The 23,820-nt window shown below is 39.8% G+C and overlaps 1 protein-coding gene across 5 annotated transcripts in view; it reads left to right on the top strand.

The window, feature by feature from the left end:
• Nucleotides 1-23,820, top strand: part of LOC102089076 (bifunctional heparan sulfate N-deacetylase/N-sulfotransferase 3) — a 299,272-nt gene that overhangs the window by 210,656 nt on the left and 64,796 nt on the right. For 3 of the 5 annotated variants that reach the window (XR_010472552.1, XM_065062755.1, XM_065062754.1), the window contains exons 1-2: nt 10,659-10,928; nt 18,980-20,097. Coding sequence is in view for 3 of the 5 variants with exons in the window: in XM_065062755.1 (XP_064918827.1) it covers nt 19,117-20,097 (981 nt within the window). In the remaining 2 variants the exon portion in view is untranslated. Of the gene's footprint in view, nt 1-10,658; nt 10,929-18,979; nt 20,098-23,820 lie in introns of those variants that run through there. The other 2 variants (XR_010472551.1, XM_021298612.2) reach the window with 2 other exon arrangements.

Below are 23,820 nucleotides of genomic sequence, written 5' to 3'. Positions count from 1 at the left end.
TACCTTGTCTATTGTTAACATACTGCTTTGTTGGTTTGAGCAACAGCTAATGTACCTGTCCAATGACTTCAGTGCAAACTGTATCAGGCCTTTTCTGATACCAAATGAATATACATCAACAATATGTGCTTTTTCAAATGTGGCTTTGCTCTAGAAGAAAGCAGCAATTATATACCATAGCTGTGCATATGACTTCTCACAAGATGCAAACCCTAGGCTGTATGTCCAATGTTAAGAAAGTTAAATTCTTACTCTATATGTGATTTGGTGGACTTGTCTCTCAGAAGTGGCTGTGAAGGCAGAGAGTATAGTGTATACAATGTGATGATGGAAGGAAAGAAGGAGAGGATTAATTCCTTTGTTTAAATAACATCATCAACATCTGGCAGAAATTGGGAAATGACATCTGTCATAGAACATAAGAGCCAGAATAATTTGTGAGTAAGTGATATAACAGGAGCTGTATGTTGCAGCTATGGCAATCTGCTAGCAAGGGAACCTGCTTCAGCACTCGTTCAGGGCCACATACGCTGTGGATGGTACAGCAGATATCACCAAGTAGAACATAGCGATAGCATGCTGGAATAGCACTAGAGATCTGCAAAGATGGATTTTTCAGAAGAATGTGTCCCTGTCCAGCACAGTAATTCATCTTCATGTAATAAGATATAGAGCACAGTCAAGTGTGCATAAATCATTCCTTGTTTGTTCTATTTGTACTGTATGTGGATGGGATTGGAGTACTTTGGACACTTTGTTCTCTTTGTTTATATCAAAGAGAAGAAATATTGCAGTGGTAAGATAAAGAAAGAAGGAGAATGCTCCGGTGCCACAGGCAAAACACGCACCTCCACCGGTCTGCGGCCAGAAACAAGCTTCACTATGGTGAAATGTATCTTGGTGCATTATCACTGACAACCTCTGAATCCAAGGGCTGGTAGTCAGATGGCTTAGATATTTTAGTAGAGACTAACATGCTAAATTTACATTTGTGTAAATTGGCATAGAAAAGTTGACAATGCTCTGCGTTTTTTAGAGCATCGCTACTATAGGGTAATTTTTGTTTTTTCTTTATCTGATAATAGGCTTGCTGAGATCAATATTGTTGTAATTCTGTATAATGTGTGTGGTTTTGTTTTAAATATGCAGCCTTTATTTATGTCTAGTTTCTCTGGGGAAAGCAAAGGAAAAAAAGAGGGAAGAGTGAGCAGAAGAGGGAGAGGAAAAATGGAAGAGAAAAAGTGAGAAGAAAGGCAGGAAATGGAAAGAGCTTTAAACCATGGGGAAAGTGTGCTGGTAGAAGAGGAACAAATGGGAGAAGGGGTGATTCCTCATAGAGGCTGAGAGATTCTGAGAGATGAGGAAGTCCCCTTTGCTGATGTCCCCTTCACTGGTAAGAGAACGTGGTGACTGCCTCACATGTGGTTCATATCTGAGCTCTGCCCTACTCAGATCAGTAGCAAATGGCTCTGCCAAGTGCACAGAGAAATCCACGTGCCCTTGTGATCACCCTGCAGTGGCACAGGCCTGTCTGTGGCAATCTAGCCCTTCTGAAGTGCCTCTTGGAGAGAAGAGGCTCTCAGAATTCATCAGGGCTTTCACCGTGGTGGGAGAATAATACTTTAGGAAATACAAGGTTTGTGAGTAGTTTGCTGGTTTTGTTTGATTTTGTTCTTATTCCACCGTGATTAATTCGTTTTCTAGAGGGACAGAATATCTCCCATGTAGTCAGAGCCCTTTCACCCCCCTGTGTTGATGGGTCATGTGGAGCAGCCCAGCCTCACAGCAGCACATCAGCAAAGCCCAGCTCACACTGTCACTGTGAACACACTTCAGCTTGCTAGAGCCGTGGGGAGAGACACTCTCCTCCTGTCTCAACCCCTAATTAATTCCCTTAGTGCAGGCCTAGAATTATTTGTATCCTCTTCACAGGCTTGCAAAGTGTGTCAGTTCCTTGCCCAGGAGCGTAAGACTGAGATGATTCAAGAGAGGAGGGAAGCAGGGGGATGCGGTGACTGAGTCCAGCCCTCTGAATCTGAAGTCATACAGAGACTATCAGGCCTCACTGCTACAGAGACTACTCCGATGTGTACAGTCAAGCGTATACTTGACTGGTTTGCAAGATCAAGACTTGAAATATAATCCTGGTGATTACAAATCATATTGGAAGATATAGCATAGTATTACAGAATCACAGCAGTATTGTCATGCAACAGAGATGCCAGTTGTGCTCCCCCTGCTGAATTGAAGGATGATAGAAATATTAGGTGCTGTTAAAAAAATCTGTGTAATCTCAAATGAGTACGACACTTCATGGGCAAATAATAGGCAGAGCGCCTTATCTGAGTTTTGTATAAGTCAGCCTAGTTCTCTAGCGTCTTCCATGCCCTGTCCCATGGAGTTCATGACCTAGGACAAGGCACCATGCACAAGGGGGTGGGTAAATAAAGCAAAATGGAAAGTCTGGCATTTGGGGCTATTCTGAAGCATCATTTTCTAGACACAGCTTCTAGTAATTTTTGCAGGGAATTACATACAAAATTCATGGCATTATAAAGCATTATAATTCACTGCTATTACATGACCACCAGCTGCTAGCTTAAATGTACTACAATTTCTTCTCTAGAACAACATAAACTGAAAGGTAGAATTAAACTCCTTGTGACAGGCACCACCTTTTTCATATATTTGCACAATATCTAGTGCAGTGGAGCACTAATAACAATAGGAAATTTCAGCTTTTAATTTTAATCCTCAATCTTTCTGGGTTAGCATTTACCTTTAAGGTGACTTAACTTTTTGCATGTAATTACAGCTTCTGGATCTTTGAAAAGAACTGTTTCTCTTGAGTTTTTTGAGTGGAATAAAATACTCTTATTAGCCTGTAACCTTTTTTAAATCCCTCTCCCATATGGTGTTCATGTGGCATCACGTATTACAATATAGGATAATACCCTGGATAATATGTGCTATCATGAATATCCTTGCTTAATGAAAAGGGTAATTAAGACCTCTGCACATGGTGCATGATTACATATGGGCAGCCTATAGGTGTAATTCATTACGATTAAATCAAAATAATATATGACAAAAATAAGACTTCTACCAGCATATCTGATATCTTAATCCATTTCATATTTGGGGAGAACTGAAGCAGAAAAATATTCAAATTAATTCTAACAGAGAAAAAAAAAAATCCCTTTTTTTTCTTTACCTGTTGGTTTCTGGGACAGATGACAACCTCATATATTTCCCTGAAGGCTAACATCTTGTGTTGCAGAATACAGGCTTTCATTAAAAAATTATGACTTGGAAGGTGATGTTCATATTCATGTGAACAGAATGCAGGTGCTCTTCTTTGCTAGTGCCTACAGACAGCCTGAAACAATCAATGTGACAAATGAAACAGCGCAGCTGCGTCAGCTGACAGCAACTCTAAACATCAAAGATGAGGATTTATTGTCAGCATCCTTGTTGTTGTTGTTGATCCCAGCACAATAAAATATGTGGGGTCACTGATCGATAAGATCTTCTTAAGTCATCAAGTCCAATCTGGCACTCTGATGAATAATGACCTGTAGTCACTCAAGCTCCATCTTAAAGTTAGCTACACTTTTTGCCCTCACTGTTCACAGAATGAGTCTGCTTCAGTCTAATTATTTAAAATCTTCTAATTTCCAGCCTATGTGCACAGTTTGTACTCACTCATTTTTATGCCAAAGATCTCTTTCATCTTAAATCACTGTTGGCCACCATTGCATATTTATCTCTCCCCCTCATGTGCAGCAGCTACATCACTTTTCAACCTTCACCTTGCCTGTTGCAGGACAGGCTGCATATTCCCCTGGTCAGGGTAACAGCTCTTCTTTCCACCTCTTCCACTTTGAACTACTTTCCCTGAACTTCAAACAATGTGCTAGGTGAGGACCTATTGCAGCCTTATGCAACAGCATCAACACTTTCAGTATTTCCACCTCTTCTTTTCCTCTTCAAGCAATATTTGCGTTATTTTCTAGACATATCACTTTGACAGTTGACAGACATTCTCTGACTTTGACTGGTACCCACGTCCTTTCTCACCTCAGTGATTTCCAACTGATGAGCTCCCAGTTTATAGCAGACATTCATGTCATTGATCCTGCAGTGTGTTACCTTGCATTCTGAATAACTTCCCATTCCTGTGCAAACGCCTATTTATTGCTCTTTCTTTGCTGCCTCCAAGGGCACGGGGAGGCTGGGCTGTGCTCTGGGTGCTGCACGTTCTAGGAGCAGAGAAGGCAGGAGGAATTTATTTGCATAGAAAAAAGAGAAGGGCATGAGGAACTTGGAGGCAGTGCTGAAGAATGCTTCTTTTCTTTAAAAAAAAAAAAAAAAATATTAGCTAAATTAGCCTTGTTCTCCAAGCTCACTTTGCTGAGGGAAAGGAAAGAATAAATTATGGTGATTTTTCCAGCTATCTGTAAATGACATTCTGCTTTGGGAAGTGTTTGGATTATTGCTGGATTGAAGAGCTGGGTACTGCAATTTAAGCTTTTTTCCCCGTTGCAAGTTAAAAGATTTTAAAAGACTTTTATTTCAGTATTGATGGAAAAAAAAAAAAAATAGTAATTTTCAGGGTTAAAATGCAAGTTCCTCTTAGTCCAGAGTGTGTCCTGTTTTATTAAACATTCTAAAATCAATTTTTAATGGAAGTTTTAATTACATATTACTTTCTTTAAAAGGGTAAAGATGCTTTAGCATGTTGATGGTGCTTATAGCAACTTAGTTTCTTTTTAATTCTCTTCCATCCCCACTAGCACTTTCCTGTAACCAATTTCAATATTACTAAGGAGCTTTCGATCAAATTGACATACATTCAAAACAGCTAACTAAAATTAATACATTCTGAATTTGTGCTGCTATTTTTTGGAATATTTATTAACTTGAAACCTAGGAACCTAATATAATGGGAAGGAAGAGTCTTTCTTTTCATAAGCAAATTCCCTGGCAAATTGTGACAGAAAATACTCAGTCGTCTACATAATGAATTTGTCTTACACTTTATATGCCACGTGACTTGAGCAGTAAATGATGGGTTTGCAGCTTAGAACAAAAATACCTAATGATTTTTTAGCTTCTTGAATTCCAAAGCTAGCCATTTGATCCTTCTACAAAGATGACAATTGTCTCAATACCCTGATTAAAATGGAACAAAACATATTTATAACAATAGTGTATTCTAAGCCCAGAGATAGAAATGCCTTTCTGCTGCCAAGTCGTCATCACCAACGGCATGTAATTAGCAACTTGCCTTCCACTGGTTTGAAAGATATTACTACAATGTATGCAAATAGTAGGATTTTTCAGGATAAGGTATTGAAAATGAAATAGAAACTACTGAAAAGAAACAATTAATGTATTTTCCATCTGAAAGCTAGCGACTTTTTAGAGAAAATGCATGAGCGTGGCTGGTTTCCCATATTGTTTTCTACAGAATAATCTTTGAACACTTCACAAATGGAGGATATTGTAATAGCAGAGAAAAAATGTAGTACAATTATAAATTTGAACAATGTTGGGGTTTTTTTCTTCTCTGAGATAGCCTCTTAGCTGATTATTTTGTTCACCAGTTGTGTTTCTTAAACCTTAAGCCCTATTTTTGTTTTCATAATGTGGATGAAACTCATAAAGTTTTTCTAGTTTATCTAAGTGGAAAAATTAGGGTTTTGGATTTTAACATGGAATATTATTCACTGGCTTTGGACCATGTCTGCTCTAGTACGTTGTGATATGGCGTCATAGTCTGAACTCAGCCCTGAGTCATGAACCTCTGACTTTACTCATAACCTGAGTCACTGCCTCATCTTCAACAATTTCATGGAGTAATACTCTATGTCAAGTATGTAGAGAGCAATACTAATATCAACACCCACAAAAAAAGTATCCTTTAAGGACTCATTAGTCAATATTTGCATAGTATTTAAAAGATAACTATATTAAGCATTGTTAATATTGTGTATTTATTAGATCTGTTTTAAAATCTAGTTTCTGAGTAGTCCAGAGACCATTGTGAATCTAGAGTAACTTTGCTTTTTGGTTAGTAGTACTGATAATAGCTTAAAAAAATAGCAATGAAATTACTAACAGGTAATTGCCTAGCTGCTTTGTTTTCAAATACCTAGGTGACTGTGATGGCTCCCTGCTACAGAATGTCAACTAAAATAATGCAAATAAGAATTAGTGTTTGGTTAAAAGATGTATCTAATCTTTCAAATGGTGGGACTAGATAAAGTATTCCTTTATTAATTCAAGACTTTTGCTATGACATGTAACTCTCCAACCAATAACCTTATGGAAGCTTATGGAATGATGCCCAAGGTAATCAATCTGTCTTATCTAATAGATACAAATTTGTTTGTGGGGAGTTTAGTTAAACCACTATAACAAAAATACCTAAATTTTACACAGATTTTAGCAGGACTTGGAGGACCAGGGGTTTGATTGCAGACTTAGAACCATGCAACAGTGAGAACCATTTCTCACAGTGATAACCTGAAAAAGAGAAGACCACAAGACAAGATAGGATTCAGTCCATTTGAGAAAGATAAAAAGATTGCTGATTATGCAAAAGGAGAAAGCACTGTGTGAAGACTTGAAGAAAAATGTGAATAAGAAAGAGATCATTCATGTGTAGAGGCCAGCAGTATGAAAGGCAAAAAGCTGAGGCTGTCACCAGGGAAGGTAGGCTACCTCTTTTTTAAGCCTGTCTTTGTTGCAAATGTTTAAACATGCTCTGGGTAGGAGATGACTAAAAAGTCGAGCTGAACTGAGATGGAACTGTTGCTGGAAGTTATTAAATACATTTTTCTCATCCTTTTTCACTGCAATATTCCAAAAGAAAGCATAACAGGAATTACTAACTTACATGTAAGTATGCACACCGACCTATGCTTAGGTATAAGGGCATAAGTAGTCAGCAGTGCTGTCAGAACTCAATGTAATTTATATAGATTGGAATTCATTAAGGTATAATTTTCAAAGTAATTAGCTTGAAAATAACCAATTTATCAGAAATGGGACAGATATCCAAAGTAAGGATTTAAGGCCAGATACTGAATGGCATTTCAATGCCTGAGTAGCATGTTTCAATAGGAGACTAAAGACTTGTGCGTACAGAGCATTTTCTTTATCCCTGAATTTGGATAATTCACACTGAAGTCACCTGTGTCCATATACACTGAAGGCATCTGTTAATGGGAAATCAGGGGATTCAAGTTTGAATGCATGTGGTATGTCTACAGAGGGACCTCAACAGGTTGGAGAAGTGGGTCAGTAGGAACCTCATGCAGTTCAACAAGGGCAAGTGCAAAGTCCTGCACCTGGGGAGGAACAAGCCCGGGCACCAGTACCTGCTGGGGAACACCTGTCTGGAAAGCAGCTTTACAGAAAAGTACTTGGCTGTCCCAATGGACAGACATCCAGTTAAGCACAAGTCAGCGATGTACCCTTGCAGGAAGGGCTAACAGCTTCCTGGGCTGCACTAGGAGTGTTTCCAGCAGGTCGAAAGACATGATTCTTCCCCTCTGTTCTGCACGAATGAGGCCACACCTGGAGTACTGGGTCCAGTTCTGGGCTCCCCAGTACAAGAGAGAGATGGATCTATGGGGAAAGAGTCCAGTGAAGGGCCACTAAGCCAAGTAAGGAACTGAAGCATCTCTTGTATGAGAAAAGGCTGAGAGTGTTGGGACTGTTCAGCCTAGGGAAGAGAAGGCTCAGGCAATGTGTACAATTACCAGCAGGGAGGGTACAAATGGAATGGAGCCTTTTCAGGGGTGCCCAGTGCCATGACCAGAGACAACAGGTACAAACTGAAACACAGGAGGTTCCCTCTCAACATCAGGAAACACTTCTTCACTGTGAGGATGACTGAGCACTGGTAGAGGCTGCCCAGAGAGGTCATGGAGTGTCCTTCCTTGGAGATTTTCAAAAGCCACCTGCATGCAGTCTGGTCCTGAGGTGGTGACCCTGCTGGAGCAAGGGGTGTCGGACCAGATGACCCACAGAGGTACCTTCAAACCACAGCCATTCTGTGATCTGTTGTGTTGATCTTACATCCTACTGTCTTGAATCCTGCACCTGGAATATAGTTGGTTTGGTGCAATACTCTGAGAGGAGTCAAGTAGTTTCCCTGGCAAACACTCCCAGGCATAGGACATAGGACAGTTTCATTCAGTGTCTATTCTTTGCTGAATGTATGGACACTAGTCAGTACATATGTCTTGGAAAATAGGGTTCAGACGCTGCCTTGCACAGCAACAACAGCAGCATAAATGTTGCCTTAGTTCACAGTACAGACTAGAAGTTGTCTGAATGTGTCTCTGCTCAGTAGCACACCAGTTTACTCCATACCTAACTTCTTGTCTGGATTAACTACTCATTTACCTATTCAGCTCTGGGGTGGTATACATTAGGTGTGACTTCAGATGTTGTAAACAGCCACAATTTTACCGCTTGTGTTAGTACTCTGTGATAACGCAATGTCCCATTAGTACAGCTTATTTTGTGAAATACTGGGGGCCAGGCAGAATTTTTGGCCAGAAACATTCTCAGCGATGCCTTAAAGATGTATTGCTAAAAGAGTGGCTAAGACATCATGCCAAGTTCAAGCTGCAATGACACCTCAAGAGCAAAAAAATGAAAATTAGAACCAAGAAAGATCAGAGCTGTTAATATTCCTGCCAAAACTGCTCAGCACTACAGCTGCTGATTTACAGTGCTGAAGCCCTCAGCTGTGAGGTGTCTAGCACATCTCTGTGAGCATCCAAATGCTTATGAGGACACTGTATGTAACACTCTTCTGTCCGTGTTGGCCAGTGATAACTTAAAAACAGTGCTAGCTACTCAGAAAGAATTGTAGGAGGAAAACATGCACATTTGTGAGTTTGAACTCATAGTCAGGAGTTTCAGTCACTTTTGGCTGGCTGCCACCCCATACCTCTTAGCACACTGTAGGAAAAATCCTTCATAATAAGGCCACATAATAAGACCACATCAGGATGTCCACATGGTCAAGAAGCTTAATATGGGAGAAAATCCCTTTGTGTAGAATATTGGGAGAGCAACAGGGTTTCAGATGGACTCCCTATTCCAACCTCATGCAGAGTAAGCCCTTGTGTCAGCAAGTCCTCTGTCCTACTGAAAGTCCAGCTCATGGGGCCTGGGACCTTTCACTGCTTTTTAAAGCAAGAACAATAAAGGATTAGATCACCTCCTTCCTCCCTCGCCCCCCACAATGTGTTTTCACTATAATGGAAATTTTAATTGAAACCCTGGCTTGGGCAGCTTCAAAAGTTTGGAAGATATTAAAATTTGGGGTGTTCCTTCAGACCCCATTATAGGAATAAAAGGGAGAAAGCAGTCAATCACAACATTCCTGAATCAAGAGCTATAAATTCTGCTGATGTTTGGAAAAGGAACATTCAGATGACTTTGGCATTTTTCCTTTAAGTTTCTGTCTTCAGTGAGTCATAGAAGGAAAGGTTTGGACAGATAAATGCCAGTGATGGAGTTAATCTGGTGTATTGAATTATCAGCCATTAGGTGAGCCAGCAATCACTGTGCAATTGTGAGGCAAATTAGTTAGATCAAGAGGGCACTTGTAAAATTTATTAATTTTATTTCCCATTTGTGAAGGCTAGAAGTCAGCTAAAGCAGTTCAGGCAGAGAATCGTAACTTCCTAACCTGCAGTAATGGAATAGCTGCATCTCCAGAGTGAAGCATGCAGAGTATCAGTGAAAAATACAGATGGGGTTAGAAAATCCAATAAAGAAAAGCAGTGAGGCTGCAAACACATTACTCGGCATTCTTTCAAGATTTTAACCCCAAATTGTCTTGAGAAAATATAATTGACCTTATGGAATTTCCGCCATTGTGTGCTACACTTGATGCGATGCAGAAATCAGTCATATCCTAAACCTGCATGAACAGTGATGGGTTTGACAAGAGGATTTGAGTTAAACTTCCCCTTAGTCCAGCTGTAGAAGAGGCTTGCTAAATTTACAATCTGAGCGCTAGAGAATGCAAGTGAAGTACTCGCCAAAGGTACACTTCAACAATAGTTACAAAAGAAGAAAAGAAAAAAAAATAATAAAAAAGGGGGGGGGAAGGGGATTTAAGGGATTTGTATTGTACCCAAAGGTATGTCTCCAGAATCTCAAGCCACTTTTCTGCAGCACGGATAGGTGACCGGTGAGGTACTCATAGGACATACACCGGGTTTTGGGTTGTCCTTTTCTGTATGCTTTACAGTCAGTGGTGAGTTATGCCTATGGGATGGAGAAGAAAAACAAACCAAAACAATAGAGGGAGTTTGCGATTTGCTGGAGGTCGCAGGGAGTTGCCTTGGGCAGGAGCTCCGGCCCTGCGTCCCCGTGAAGGAGGTGCCGTGTTCCTGCGGGTGCGGCCACCGCGGCTCGCTGCGGGTAGCGGGAGCCAGGAGAAAAGCTTCGGCTTCCCGCGCCCAAGGGCTCTGCCCGGCCCGGCTCAGCTGAGCCTCTCGAGGAGCAGAAGGCGGCGGCGGCGACCAGCGAGCGGTAGCGCCGCTGCCGGTCAATGGCGGGGAGGCGGCGCGGCGGAGCCCCCGCCCGCCCCTCGCCGGTGAGCGCGGGAGCGGCGGCGCGGTGCCCCTCCTCCGGGAGGGCGAGGCGAGAGGCACTCGCACCCCCGGGCGGGCAGCCCTGCCGCACCTCCCCGCGGGCGGCCGGGCGGGCCGCGGCTGGGGCGGTGCCGCGCCGCTCTCTCCACGCCCGCTGGGTGCAGCCGCGTCTCTCCGGAGGATCCTTCACAGCTCCCTGCGCCCGCCGCCGGCGGACGAGAGCGGGAGCTGCGGCGGGCGCTCACCCTCAGGCGGGCCCCGGGGCGGCGGCATGTCGGCGGAGAGCGCCTGGAGGTAACGGTCGGGGCGGGCGGCTGCTCAGCGCGGTGCTCCCGGCGGGGCGAAGTCTCCCAACTCTGCGGGCGGTGCGCCCTTGCACCCCCCCTTCCACCCGGGTGTCCCCCACTCCCCTCAAAGTTGTGTGCGGCCGCCACGGCGGTGCCCCAGCCGCTCCGGAGGCTCCTGCGCCTCCCGCGGACACCGCCCGGCCGGCCCTGCCCGGGAGCGCGGCCGGACGGGGTGGGCGCCCGGTGCCTGTGCGGGTGGCGGCAGCGCTGCCGGGGAACCGGTCCTTAGCACGGGTGGGTCCCGTCGCGCCGAGGGGGGTTTTCGGGTTTGTTTTGTAGCGTTTCTTTGGGTTTTGTTTTGTTTCTTTTCTTTATTAGCTCACTTAGCATCTGCCCGCCTGGTGTGGTACCCACATCAACCCTTCAGATGGTTGGTTTTCTTTTTTTTTCCCCCGTTCTCCTCGTCTCCCTGACTTGTTCTGTGCGACACTGTTGCCCTCTAGTGTTTGCAGACATTGGTTGGTTGCTGAATTGGGGAGCGAAATTAGTCGTCATAGTGCGGTAATTATTAATAACTTCAGGTGTTCACAGCTATTTGGATTCCCAAAATCCCATGTAGAAATTGGTGTGTGTTACTGCTCATTTCAACTGTCAAATGCAACCTTTGGGAAACGGCAGAAAACTTTCCTACTATTTGATTTACTACTCGATGTGTTAGATAACTGCTTTAGATTTTAGTGTGGTGGGGTTTTTTTCTTTTTAATAAAATGGAAAGTGGAAAAAAATGGGGTTTCTCTCACCGTCAGCATCACTACTTGTTTCTCTCAGAACGAATGGTGCTGAACTCTGCCTTATTAACCCTTTACACCTGGCTCATGGTTGGCAGCTGTGGAAGAAAAGAGAGAGGGAAGTAATGATATGAGTATGGGCAAGAGAATGTGTCATATATTTATCTTAGAAACCTTGGGCAAATCATTTAGTCTTTCGATAGTGAAGTTTTTGCAAGTGCAGAAAATGGGATTTGTCTCAGAAAAATTGTATGAGATGTAATGTGTTTTAAGATTTTTTTCACAGAAAGTGTTATATGAAGGTAAAGCAGTAATTTGAAGACCAAACCCAGCTTCCGCACCTGATTAAATTCTTCTAAGCCTTATTTTGAAGTATTTTAAAATACAGTATATTTCGTTTTTATAAATATCTTTTAATGACAAATTCTGATGCATGAATTCTTATCCTATAAGGTTCTCTAGTAATGCATGAAGCAGTACAGTATGGAGCTAAGGTTAACATAGGTACAATAGAAACTGAAAACTGCTTGCCCCAAGGACTTGAAAAAGCATATTTATCTACCAGAATTTTTGTTCTGCCTAAGCCGTTTCTCTTTTTTTAGAGATATGTAGGAGAATGTAAGCTCTTCAATATTCACACATTACAGGGTTTGTTATGTGATATTGAAGGGCCTCATTGATTTCCCTTGACAGTTCGTGTCTCATATCACCATCTTTTCAAGTTGAAAATGTTTTCTTAATATGCAGTTGTAAGATCTCATTCTCAGCCTGGATTTGCTTGTCTGAGTTATCACTGCTTGAATACTTCAGTCAGCAGAATAATGTAAGTAGGGCTACTTGGTATTTGGAGACCAGTTCCATATTTTCATAGTTGATTTGGATATCTGAGCACTACAACCCATTCTAGGTTTGGTTGTTCTCAGATGCACTATGCTGCTTTCTACCACATCATTCATATATCTGAAGATTTCCATTTAAGTAACATTAATAACTTCAGAATCATTCCTTTAAGGTCATATTTCACTGTGGCTGGCCAAAGCAGACTTTTATAATCAAAGCAATTAAATGACACTCTAATCAGTGTGTATTTAAATACACATATTAACATGCTGAACTATATATCTGGTTTGTTCTTAATTGAAAGCCCATTTTTCATTTAACATAACAGGGCTCTGTTGCTATTGCTGTGGTGACAGCCAGTTTGGTAAAGAACAGGATGATGGGGTTTATTTGAAGAGGAGAAAGAGATTTTAAAATATGTTCAGGTATATGTAGCCAGACAAATGTAACATGGCTGGAAAATATCAGTGAATGATCAATCCAGAACTTGCTCTGTTTTTTGACAGTTGTTGATAAAAAGGATTTGTGTTACCTTTTAATGATTTTTTAGAAGTGTTTTTATATGACACACCTTTATTGTTCCTAATCAAGAGTCAAAGTAAAAAGTTGCCCTTGCAAAGGTCTGAGATAAAAATAAACCTTTTTTTTTTTTTTAATTAGGATTTGAGAGCAATTTCTCATTTGTTTGTGTATATTTTAGCTCAGCCTGTTGTTTTAATTTCGATAGTTTTTAACATAACTGAGGTCAAGAAATATGTTTCTTGTATTTTTGAGTTTGTTATTTGTGATACAATTTTAATAGTTTTTTTTTAAATTCTATGTGGCTTTATGTGTCTTTATGTGGGTACTTGGTTTCCTATTTGAGAATCTATTCATTACAACACAAAGATGTGAATCTGGAATGGGTATAATGGGTATAATTTGGGGCTTTTTTTTAGTTCTAGAATATATGAATTCCAGTTATGAAATGGAATGGTCAGAACCACATTTCTTTTCATCTACTGAGTCAAGAAAATAGCATGTTTCTGCTTTATGGAGAAGCCAGTCACATCAAGCCCATGGAAGGGCTTTGCGCACTATGAAAGTCTAAGTGCAACAATATACCAAGGAGGGCACAATGTTTGCAGGGTTGCCATGACACTCACAGAGCAGACATTGTCAGCAGCAGAACACATTCTGAGCCCAGGAACTGGGTTCCAGGCTGACTGCAAAGACTTCTGGGGCAGCTGATTTGATATTTATCGTGTACATTTTGCTGCCAGAAAATAAAAAAATCAAGACCTACAATTTCATGTTCTTTATTCTCACTCGCTGCATCTTATTAACAGGCTAAGGCCCCAGCCAGTGTTGTTTAAGTATTTCTATTTGGGTTATTGTGCTGAAATGATTTATAGAAGCCAAGAATTTGGTCATTTATGCTTATCAATGAAACAATAAACTAAAGAAAGGTGCAAATGGTAGGAACTCAGCAGACACCTTTTTGGTGCAGTTCAGCTCTTGTGAGTTCGTGGTGGTATTTGTTCTCTTACCAGTGCTACATTGTTATTGAATTAAAATAATAATAATAATAAAGCCACAAACCACACACCAAAAAAAAAAACCCACAACACATAGCCAAATAGTCTCTATTCTAATGCATGTTTCACTCCATCTGTCTGAAAGTACCTGTAACTATGAATGCCCAGCAGTGCTGCTTAGAATTGTAAACCTTCCAATTAATAAGATATTTGTTTCCTGTACACTCAAGGTTTTCATGAGAACTAGTCCCGCGCTGCAGAAATCACTTTCTACAGTAGATGAGCCTTGTTTTATTCAGAATAGAATGTAAAACTTATTTCCATAACTCAAGATTTCTCTTAGCAAGATCTTCTCCTGCATAATGAATCCATAAGTTAAAACAAAATTCTAAATATTCAAAGATGGTCAAAGAATTTTTTTATTACTGATTTTCATATTAAGAAGACGTTTTGTTACCACATGTTTGGAACAACACAGCTAAAAGGTACTGGCCTGAATTTTCAGATGGTGGTATGAAAATGTTGAATTCTGTAAGACATGAAATGCAGATTCTTCTAAAATAGTAATAACAATGATGCAGCTTTTATTGCTTCAGACCTAGAAAAATTCTGTACAAGTTATTTTATAGGTAAAACTTATTTCAGTGTCATCTGTGGAACATGGGATTCGTATAAAGACTGACACCCATTTTCAAGTGCTCCGAGGTACAGGTGGGACCATAGCCTCCTTTCATTGAACTCAACATACTCCATTGCACTTAATGAGCTAAGACTGCTTATGTTAGCTACAGTCTTTTTCAAGTTGTTGTGGTTTTTTTTCACTGAAACAATGCTGACAAGTTTGAACTCCTGTGAAGAGAGTTTTAGACTCTTTGATTTTATTTTTTGTTCTTTAAGGCTTTTTCTTCTACTTTGATTTCTTTTTTTTAATTGTAGTTCAAGCTACCATGATGTCTTTGTTCTTTTGTAAAATACTGTATTCTTTTGTCATGAAAGTAAAATTCCATAAGCATTGTCCTGTTCTGCAATGCTGCTTCTAAAGGCTTACCCAGTGTTGATATGTTCTAAATTACACCCTTTGGTTTTACTGTTGGAAGTGATAGCAGTCAAGGACCATTTTCACTGAAGCCGTGTATAAGGTTGAGACAAAGTTCTCTGTAGTGGTTTTGACAGATCCTACAGTATGTTGTGGGTGATGCACCCCAAAGATCTCTGTACCACTGTCAAGTTTGGTGCATGATGAGTTATTTTAATATGGTACTGTAAGATATCAGTACAATACTTAGCAAGTACTATTGCCCAGAGTAAAATGCTGCGGTTCCCCTAGGAAAACAACTGTACCTTGTCAAAGCTTTTGAAACTTTGTTGATATTATTAAATGCATGCTCTCTTTGTGTTTTTTTTTTTCTTCTTTCTGTGTTCTTTTGAACTCTTGCTATGCAAAACAGACCTTAAATAGGCAAAAATTACGTAGGCATCGAGCTGATTCAAGAGAACATGCATGTGAATCTTGCACCTTGTCCCGTTCTATTCCGCTTCCTTTCTGTTTTCAGTGGTGAGGATGCCAAGTCTGGCCAAGTCCTCCTGGGTCTCAGAGAATTCCTTGTTCCTCAGAGTCAAACCTCGGACCTGTTTTGGCGTTTCCATCCATTTCTCCTTACAGCTGCACCGTACAGCCCAAGGAGTTACCGACAATAAGAAGCTAAAGATAAAAGGACAGGGGTTTTCTTGAAGAAAATACTGGTTTCTGGGCCAGATCCAGATTTTCTGCTCTGTGGAATGGCATTATGAACTGTGCCCTTGTTGCAAATATTTCAGGTGCTCCTGCTGCTTACCTTAATAGCCCTTGAGTTGCAGCCTGTCTGTGATATCTCATTCAAACAACTCTGTCTAATCGGCCCTTTCTTTCCATGAGCTTAGGTCACTGTAGTTTTTTCCTGCTGCAGGCATGGTTACCAGCTTCAGGTGCCTGTCTGGTCAGACGTATGGGCTGGTAAAGAAAGAAACTTCTAAATTGTGCTGGTGAGAACTTCCTCTCAATAGGACTTGGGTGGTTTCTGTCATAAGAATAGGGGTATTTTAGGGCTGTATTATAGGATCTTAGGGCTAAAAGAAGTAGACAGGCATTGTGCTGTTGGTTGTATGGTGCTTGACTCTGTGTCACTCAAATAAATGATCGACGGTACTTTTGTCAGTTCTGCTTTGTAGGCTCGCGTCTCTTTAATGCATAAACCAGGCCAGAGCTCTGTGTGAAGTTAAGTAACCAGATATGTGGTTATTGAAGATAAGCAGGCATATGTATAGCTTTTCTACAGAATGCAATAAATATTAATTTTAGCCACTGAAATGATTAGTTTCTTGGCATTCAGGTAGCTGAACTGGAGATGCAAATTGAAGAGAATCCTTTGTGTGCATAATGAAAAATCATCTGTCTGGAAACATCTCTCTTAAATCTGGTTTTACTCATTCAAGGTGTAGCTCCTTCTTTGTTACCTGACTTCTTACAATATTACATATCTATTTGCTGCTATCTAAACTGATATTCTTGAAGATAGTATGATAAGGGTTGGTCATCTCATTACTTAAGAACATTCTTTGAGTTCTTCTAAAGGTACCATCACATTGTTTGGTCTGTGTTCTTTACCCTCTTTTGAGATACACGCCTCTAGAAACAGAGAAACTGGGATTGTGTTATAAAAATAACATGTAATATAACATATGTTATAAAAATGACATAATCAGTCTAACACTGGTCAAAGAACCTATATACTTGAGTGAAAGGCAAGTCTCCTGTCTAAAAGTTATGTACAAGTCTTTGTGCCGCTGCAGATAAGGTTCAAGGCTGGATGTAAGTCCACCCAGAACAGAAAGGGTTAATATTTAAGTAGAAGGTGAAGAGAGTAGAATATATCCAGAAATTTGGCTTGTCTGGTGAGGTGTGGCTTTAAAGGGAATCTTAATTACAAATTAGGCCGCTTACGTACACTTGCCATTGGTTCTTAATTTTGCTGTTTTGTTAAATGGGATGTCATGTAGTTTATCTCTTTATTCTTATCTCATTTTTCCACTAATTTATTTTTACTTTGTGCTTATCATGCACCTGGTATTGGGAGTATTAGTCTCTGGGATTTAATTAAATGTCATGGAAGTTACATAAGTACATCGTATTTTTTCACTTGTTTGAAAACCTGGATTGAAAGCCCATCTTCCTTACAGTGTAGGATAAGGAGCTCTTGTCAAGTGGTTAAGTGGCCCAAGTACATTACATGTTGTTTGGTTTTGTTTCTTGTTATTTATTTTTATAACTTCTCTTTCTCCCCACCCACCCCCTTAATTAATATGTAACTAATCTTTTATGTACTTCAGTTTCTTTTGGATCAGAAGCCTACTGTATTTCTTCTACTATCATCTGCTCCTCAATTCAGCCATTCCAGGAATAAAAATTCCTAACAAAAACCAGTAAACCTTATAAAATACAAAACATGGGCTAGAACTTGAGTAGATATAATTTGTTATCATGATCTCTCAAGAAAATTCAATTGTCTCTGTCATTCTGTACAGAAAAGTTTATATTTACTATTGTTTCTACTTCTGAAGCTCCTTGGATTCACTTTTTAATTCCTACTTTATTTTTTTTAGAAGCTGAGCATGGAAGGATTAAGCACTCAGTCAGGAAATGACCGTGTTAGTGTTACACACATGGCTTATCTCGGTCCCATTTACAAATGGGAATAGATTTGTACTACATTGTGGAGTTACAATAGCTTGTTCTAGATCTTAATACCCTTAGGACTTTTAAAAACCTGCTGTTAACCTTCCTTTATAACTTAAAAAAATTATTTTATGCTTGTCCTGTCATTCAGTTGCTTTACTAGAAACTTCTGACAGTAATCATACTGTTAGCTTGAAAAACGACTGTTTTCCTTAGGTATGAGTTAAAACATAAGTATATCCTTAGGTGATCTGCCCTTAGTTTAGCTTTTGATTTATTACTCTCTTTTCTCAAATTTAAGAGCTGAATTATTTTTTTTTTTTTTTAATAAAAAGAAGTACAAAGTGTTTCCAACGATTTGCAAAACAGTACGTGGTCCAGTAAAATGCTATATATTTGCTTCCAGTTTTGCAAAAAAAAAGCGTATGTGTCTTTTTTTGTTACAGAGCATACCAGTATGTATGTGTACAACACAGTTAAATGTGCAAGTTGTGTTATGGACTTTTTCTGTTCTTCCAAAATGACTTTAAGACAGAATGCATTTAATCATGTAGACCAGTGTCCCCCCAGCTGCTTGGCAGTGAAAGGAGGAATGTCATGAAACTTCTTCTGTGTTTAGGTTGTCAGCAACTGTGTATTCGGAATTCTTTTATCTTTGGGTAAAAAAAAAAAAATATGAGAAAAACAGTAAGTTCTTTGCTTCTGTGCCTTCTATGTGTACCTACTTTTACTGGATCCTCTGGGGTAAGAAGCATGTGAGGGTTAGAGATGTTCAAATGCACATGTCAACTAGAGGAATTTGTGGGAGGGCCAGCTAAGCAAACCCTGTGAGCCTTCATCCCTCAGGCTTATAGCTCTTGAAACCTTAGACTTGGTTTCTGTTACAATCAAAGTAGAGATTCTTCTAACTGCATCTTCTGAGCTTGTACAAATGTATTGAGCTTCAGGGAAGTTTTAGCATTGTGCTGTTATGAAATGCAGAGGGACAACTGTGTGTTTTGTAAAATCATGAAGAATAAAGGGGAGTGGGAACAAATCATGCTACTAATGCAGAAGTTCAAAAAGGAACTATCAAAGTTTTGAACTGTTTGTTTTGAAACCTCTGTCTGGCAGAGATTTCTTTGCTTGCTACTAGTTTAAGTGTGATGATACTTCACAGTTATGATGCCTCAATTAAATCTCTGATTTTCTTTTCTTCTAGATTAACCCTTCTGTAAAGCTTTGTGGAAGATAGATGTTTGTGCTGCAATGGTGACATAAATCTTTCAGAGGACTGGAACAAGTTGTTGAGAATCTGTGTTTGTGTCTGTTGAGAACAATCTAAGGCAAGTAAACAACATGAGTTTTATCATGAAACTTCACAGACATTTTCAAAGAACAGTTATTTTGCTGGCCACTTTTTGTATGGTGAGCATAGTTATTTCTGCGTACTACTTGTATAATGGCTACAAACAGGAAAATGAACTTTCTGAAATCTCTTCAGAAGTGGAATGTGGTGATCTTCAACTGTTGCCATACAAGCTGATGGAGATGAAGACCATGAAGCCCATTGATCCCCTGAGGACAGATCTTGTAGTGCTGGTGTTTGTGGAAAGTCAGTACTCAACATTAGGCCAAGATATAATAACCATTTTAGAATCTAGCAGATTTCAGTTTCACATTGAAATTGCGCCTGGGAAAGGCGACCTCCCAGTGCTTATAGACAAAAATAAAGGCAAATATGCTCTCATAGTGTATGAAAATATTGTAAAGTATGTGAACATGGACTCTTGGAACAGAGGCCTTCTAGATAAGTACTGTATAGAATATGGTGTAGGCGTTATTGGATTTCACAAAGGCAATGAGAACAGCTTACAGAGCTTTCAGTTGAAGGGCTTTCCTTTCCATGTCCACAGCAATCTGGGTATTAAGGACTGTTGCATTAACCCTCATTCCCCACTGCTCCATGTGACTAAATCTTCTAAGCTTGAGAAAGGTCCCTTGCTTGGAAATGACTGGGCAGTCTTCCAGATTAATCATACAGCTTATCAACCAGTGATATTTGCAAAAGTAAAGACACCAGAAAACCTTTCACCACCTGCTGCTAAAAGTGCTCTCCATGCCACAGTAATTCATGACCTGGGGCTCCATGATGGGATTCAACGAGTCCTCTTCGGCAATAACTTGAATTTTTGGCTGCACAAGCTGATTTTCATAGATGCCATCTCTTTCCTGTCTGGAAAGAAGCTCAGACTGTCCTTGGATAGGTACATTCTGGTTGACATAGATGACATCTTCGTTGGGAAGGAGGGAACAAGAATGAACACCAACGATGTACAGGTAAAGTATGTGCACAAACTAATGGTCATTACAGCAAAGGACCAGGTTGGTTTGTGTTTGTTTTTTTTTTTATTATTTTTAATGTGAATGGTTATTAACAGTTGGAACTCATGGAGGATGCAGATCAGTAAGTGGCAACCCAAACTGTTTGGACCCTGAGAAAGAAGCCAGTCTATCTTTGAGCAGTCACTGATTCCAGATGTAGCGGTTCCTTCCACCCCCAGGCTGGAGAAGAATCCTGGCACTGTGGCTTTTACCTGTACTAGAGAAGAATGTAAGATAAGACAACTCACTGGTTACTGTCACTTGTTTTCTCTTAAGTGAGACACAAGTCACAGTTGAACTTAGTTCCATAAATGGGTTGGTGGGCATCCATGAATTACATTCCCCTTACTACATTTGGAAAATAGTCATCCAAAAGGAAATTAGACAACTAGTTGCTAAGTAACTGGGAAAGAAAAGGAGGTAAGAGTGATAGTATTTTCATACACACCACAGCCCACTCAAAATAATTGCAGAGTGTTTAGTCTCTAGTCCAATAATCCCTTCTGTCTTGGCACATACTTTGGTGGCATTTGAAAACAACACAGGACTTCAAGGCTGAACCTAAAATCTATCCATACGTAATGTGGTTGTTGCTGGTCTTAAAAAGCAGGAGGTAAATGCGGTGGGCAAAAGTAAATGTCAGTGTAAATTTTGAAGAACAGCCTGGATTATTAGCTGTCTGAAATAGGTTCCAGGTGTCAGGAATGGGTTGCAGCATTTCACCTTTCTTATCTCTGTTCTATGGCTCTTGTTTACAAGCAAGGTTTGCATTAATATTGGTCTTAAAAGCTTGTTCTATTGCTAATTAACTTGACAATTTCCATTTTAAGTTGTACATTCCTGAAGGTTCTTTTTTATTCTCTATCGTGCTGTTCGAGTGAGGTGGTAGCTGTGGGTCTGTAGAAGTAACACCTTAATGTTATTTCTGTATACCTCACTTTTGTTTTGTGAGGAGTGTTGTTACAAAGCAGATAGTTAAGAGATCACCTTGCAAAACTGGTACATGGTCTAGAAGTTAAAAGTCTTTGAGATGCTGATTGTTCCCTTGTTTGTACTAAAAGTAAGGGAGAGTGTTTGCTAGAACTTTCATAATGGAAAAAGGAACTGGGAAAAGAAAAGGCAACAGCAGCACTGCATGCAGTCGGTGATCATTTTCATTTCACTTTTAACTAGATATTTGCTTTTACAGTGCTGTGCTAACCTTGCATATATTGCTTCATTAAACAAAAATTTTGGACTTGTAGTTAGGCTTTAAAATTACAGCATATGCTATTTTCCAAAACGTTCTCTGCACATGCAATTATAAATAGGATAAACCTCCTAGATAAGCAGGTCTATTCTTTATTCAAACAAATTGCATGGGAGAGTGCTGGAATAAAGGCGAAACTCAATAAATGGAGTTTCTGTGTAGAACATGATGGCAGAGTTTGAGTTATGTGGATGAGCATGCTTTGAAAAGCTCCTAAGTGCAAAATCAAATTGCAGAAAAGAAATAAGGTCTGACCTACATCACTGGCAGAACTCCTGTTTTTCTGCAGAAGCAGCAGTTTCTGGTAACAAAGTAAAGCCTGTATAAATCTCTCACTGTGTTGTGCAGTGGTGGTTTGAAACAGTATGTTTTGTGTTGTTTCTCTTTGAGTGGCATCTTTGGATTGTCATTTTAGGATAAGTTAGTATGAATAATTGCCAGAATTACCACCAGAAACAGGAGGCTGTTTGAGACAAATTTTATTAAAGCAGATACAAAAGGATATACTGTATTGTTTTGGGAGAATGATTTGCAGTATATCAGAATGTTGTCTTCCAAAATAAAGTTGTCAAATTAAGTAGAAGTAATATCAAAGTGGAAATAACTTTTAAGTCATAGGATAATTTACATTATACAGAACTGTGTTCTGAAGCCATGGAACTGAAGAAGAGTTCACTTCTGATTATTCATCTACTTAAAATGTTCTCTTAAACATGTTGTTAGGGCTGTCAGGTGCATTTTCATCCTTATTAATAACAAAGGAGTTATCCTCTGTGGCACAATGACATATGGAAGGACTAAACTAAAATCAATTTGTGGTAGTTGAAAATCCGTTACTGTAAAGTGTATTTGTGTATAAATGACATCCTATTAAACAGGATTGTTTTACTGAGTTCTGCTGCATTGAGTGTAACAGTGAATTGTGTGCTGCAAGTGTGAAAATAGCTTGCTAGATGGAGACTTTTTATGATTTCAGTACTCAAGATTAAGTCATTTCTACTGAGCTTACATTTTAAATGCTAGCAATATAGAATTTGGTATAATGCTTTTTGTGTTTTCATTTTGTTTGACCTGTTTTGTATTTGATATTTGCTGGACATATATCTGATAAGACTGTGAGCTTACTTAGAGCAAGGTGGATGTTTTTCCATGCGTTCTGCTAATGCAAGGTAACCTAAACCACTTCAGAAAGCTCCCAGTCTCCAGAGAACCTCCTGGATTGGTTCTGCCCACTCCTCTGGATTGGATGGGGCTTAGAAACTGGAGGGTAAATGTGGAACTGATAGCAAAAATAATCACTAATTAATGATTCACTACCTATCTCAAGAAGGCCATGTTTGTCTTAGGTCTTCTGAGACAAAGGCTTCTCTGTGTTGAGTGCATAGAGAACCTAGCTTCACTTTAGAAGGACTGCTTTGTTAAACCCATAAAGTTAAGGCACAAGTTAGGTGAGCAAGATGGAAGTTATGCCTGTACTGTTCTTTCTTTGTTAAAATAGAGGGCTGTTGTAACAAAAGCTATCCTGCAGGCTTGAAGCAGTACAGGGTAGTTGTTCCATTGCAGTTCACAGGATGACAGAATGGTTGAAGTTGGAAAGGACCTCCGGAGGTCATCTGATCCAACTTCCCTGTTCCAGCAGGGCCATGGACAGGTGCCTTTGAATAGCTCCAATTGAGGGAGATTCTGATTGCATGTAAGATCAGGTTTTCAATGGAATTTTCTTCTTCAGATACCTAAATGAGATTTGATAAGCGGCCAGAATACTTAATATTTGGATGACAGGCTAAACTACCCTCTTCTTTAAAGTTTATGAATTGGAGTTGAGCACTTACAGTAATTGCTACCATAAAGTTAAGTGGTGATTTTTTTAAATCAGTATTATATATTGACCTCAGAAGAGGTCAAGTCAAAAGCAAACTCTCTAAAATGAGTGTCTTCTACACCTCTGAAAATGAGGAAAAGTGGTGGTTCTTCAGCTTGAGTGTCTGTAGTGTCAGAGACACTGTGTAAAGAGCCCTTCTGAAAAGTCTTGACATAGTGTATCAACATGAATCCTGTAAAACTAATAAATGGATGGTTTTATGAAACAAGAGATGAAGTTTATCCTAGCTCCACCACAACTTGAAACTGGATGTCAGAGTTTTAGACTGCTGAATTGTTATAGTGTAATGTATATATGCCTGTCACTGTATAAAATCTGGACTGATAGAATGTAGTTCTTCAATGTAACATACTGAGTAACTGTCACTGTGCATCAACAATAACCGTTCACCTTCATATTTTACTTACTTTATCTTCTTCTGGTATAATACAAATAATGGAAGAGAAGGTTTTCATAGGCTAATTGCCTCTTACTTTGAAAATCAGCTTGGTAATGTCATCTCAACATTCATTTTTCAGTAACTTTTTTCTCTCCTAATGTCTGCCAG

This window comes from Columba livia, chromosome 4, assembly GCF_036013475.1.
Source record: "Columba livia isolate bColLiv1 breed racing homer chromosome 4, bColLiv1.pat.W.v2, whole genome shotgun sequence".
Lineage (NCBI taxonomy): Eukaryota > Metazoa > Chordata > Aves > Columbiformes > Columbidae > Columba > Columba livia.
Note: the sequence above shows the minus strand (reverse complement) of the source record. Positions and strands in the feature narration are given on the sequence as shown.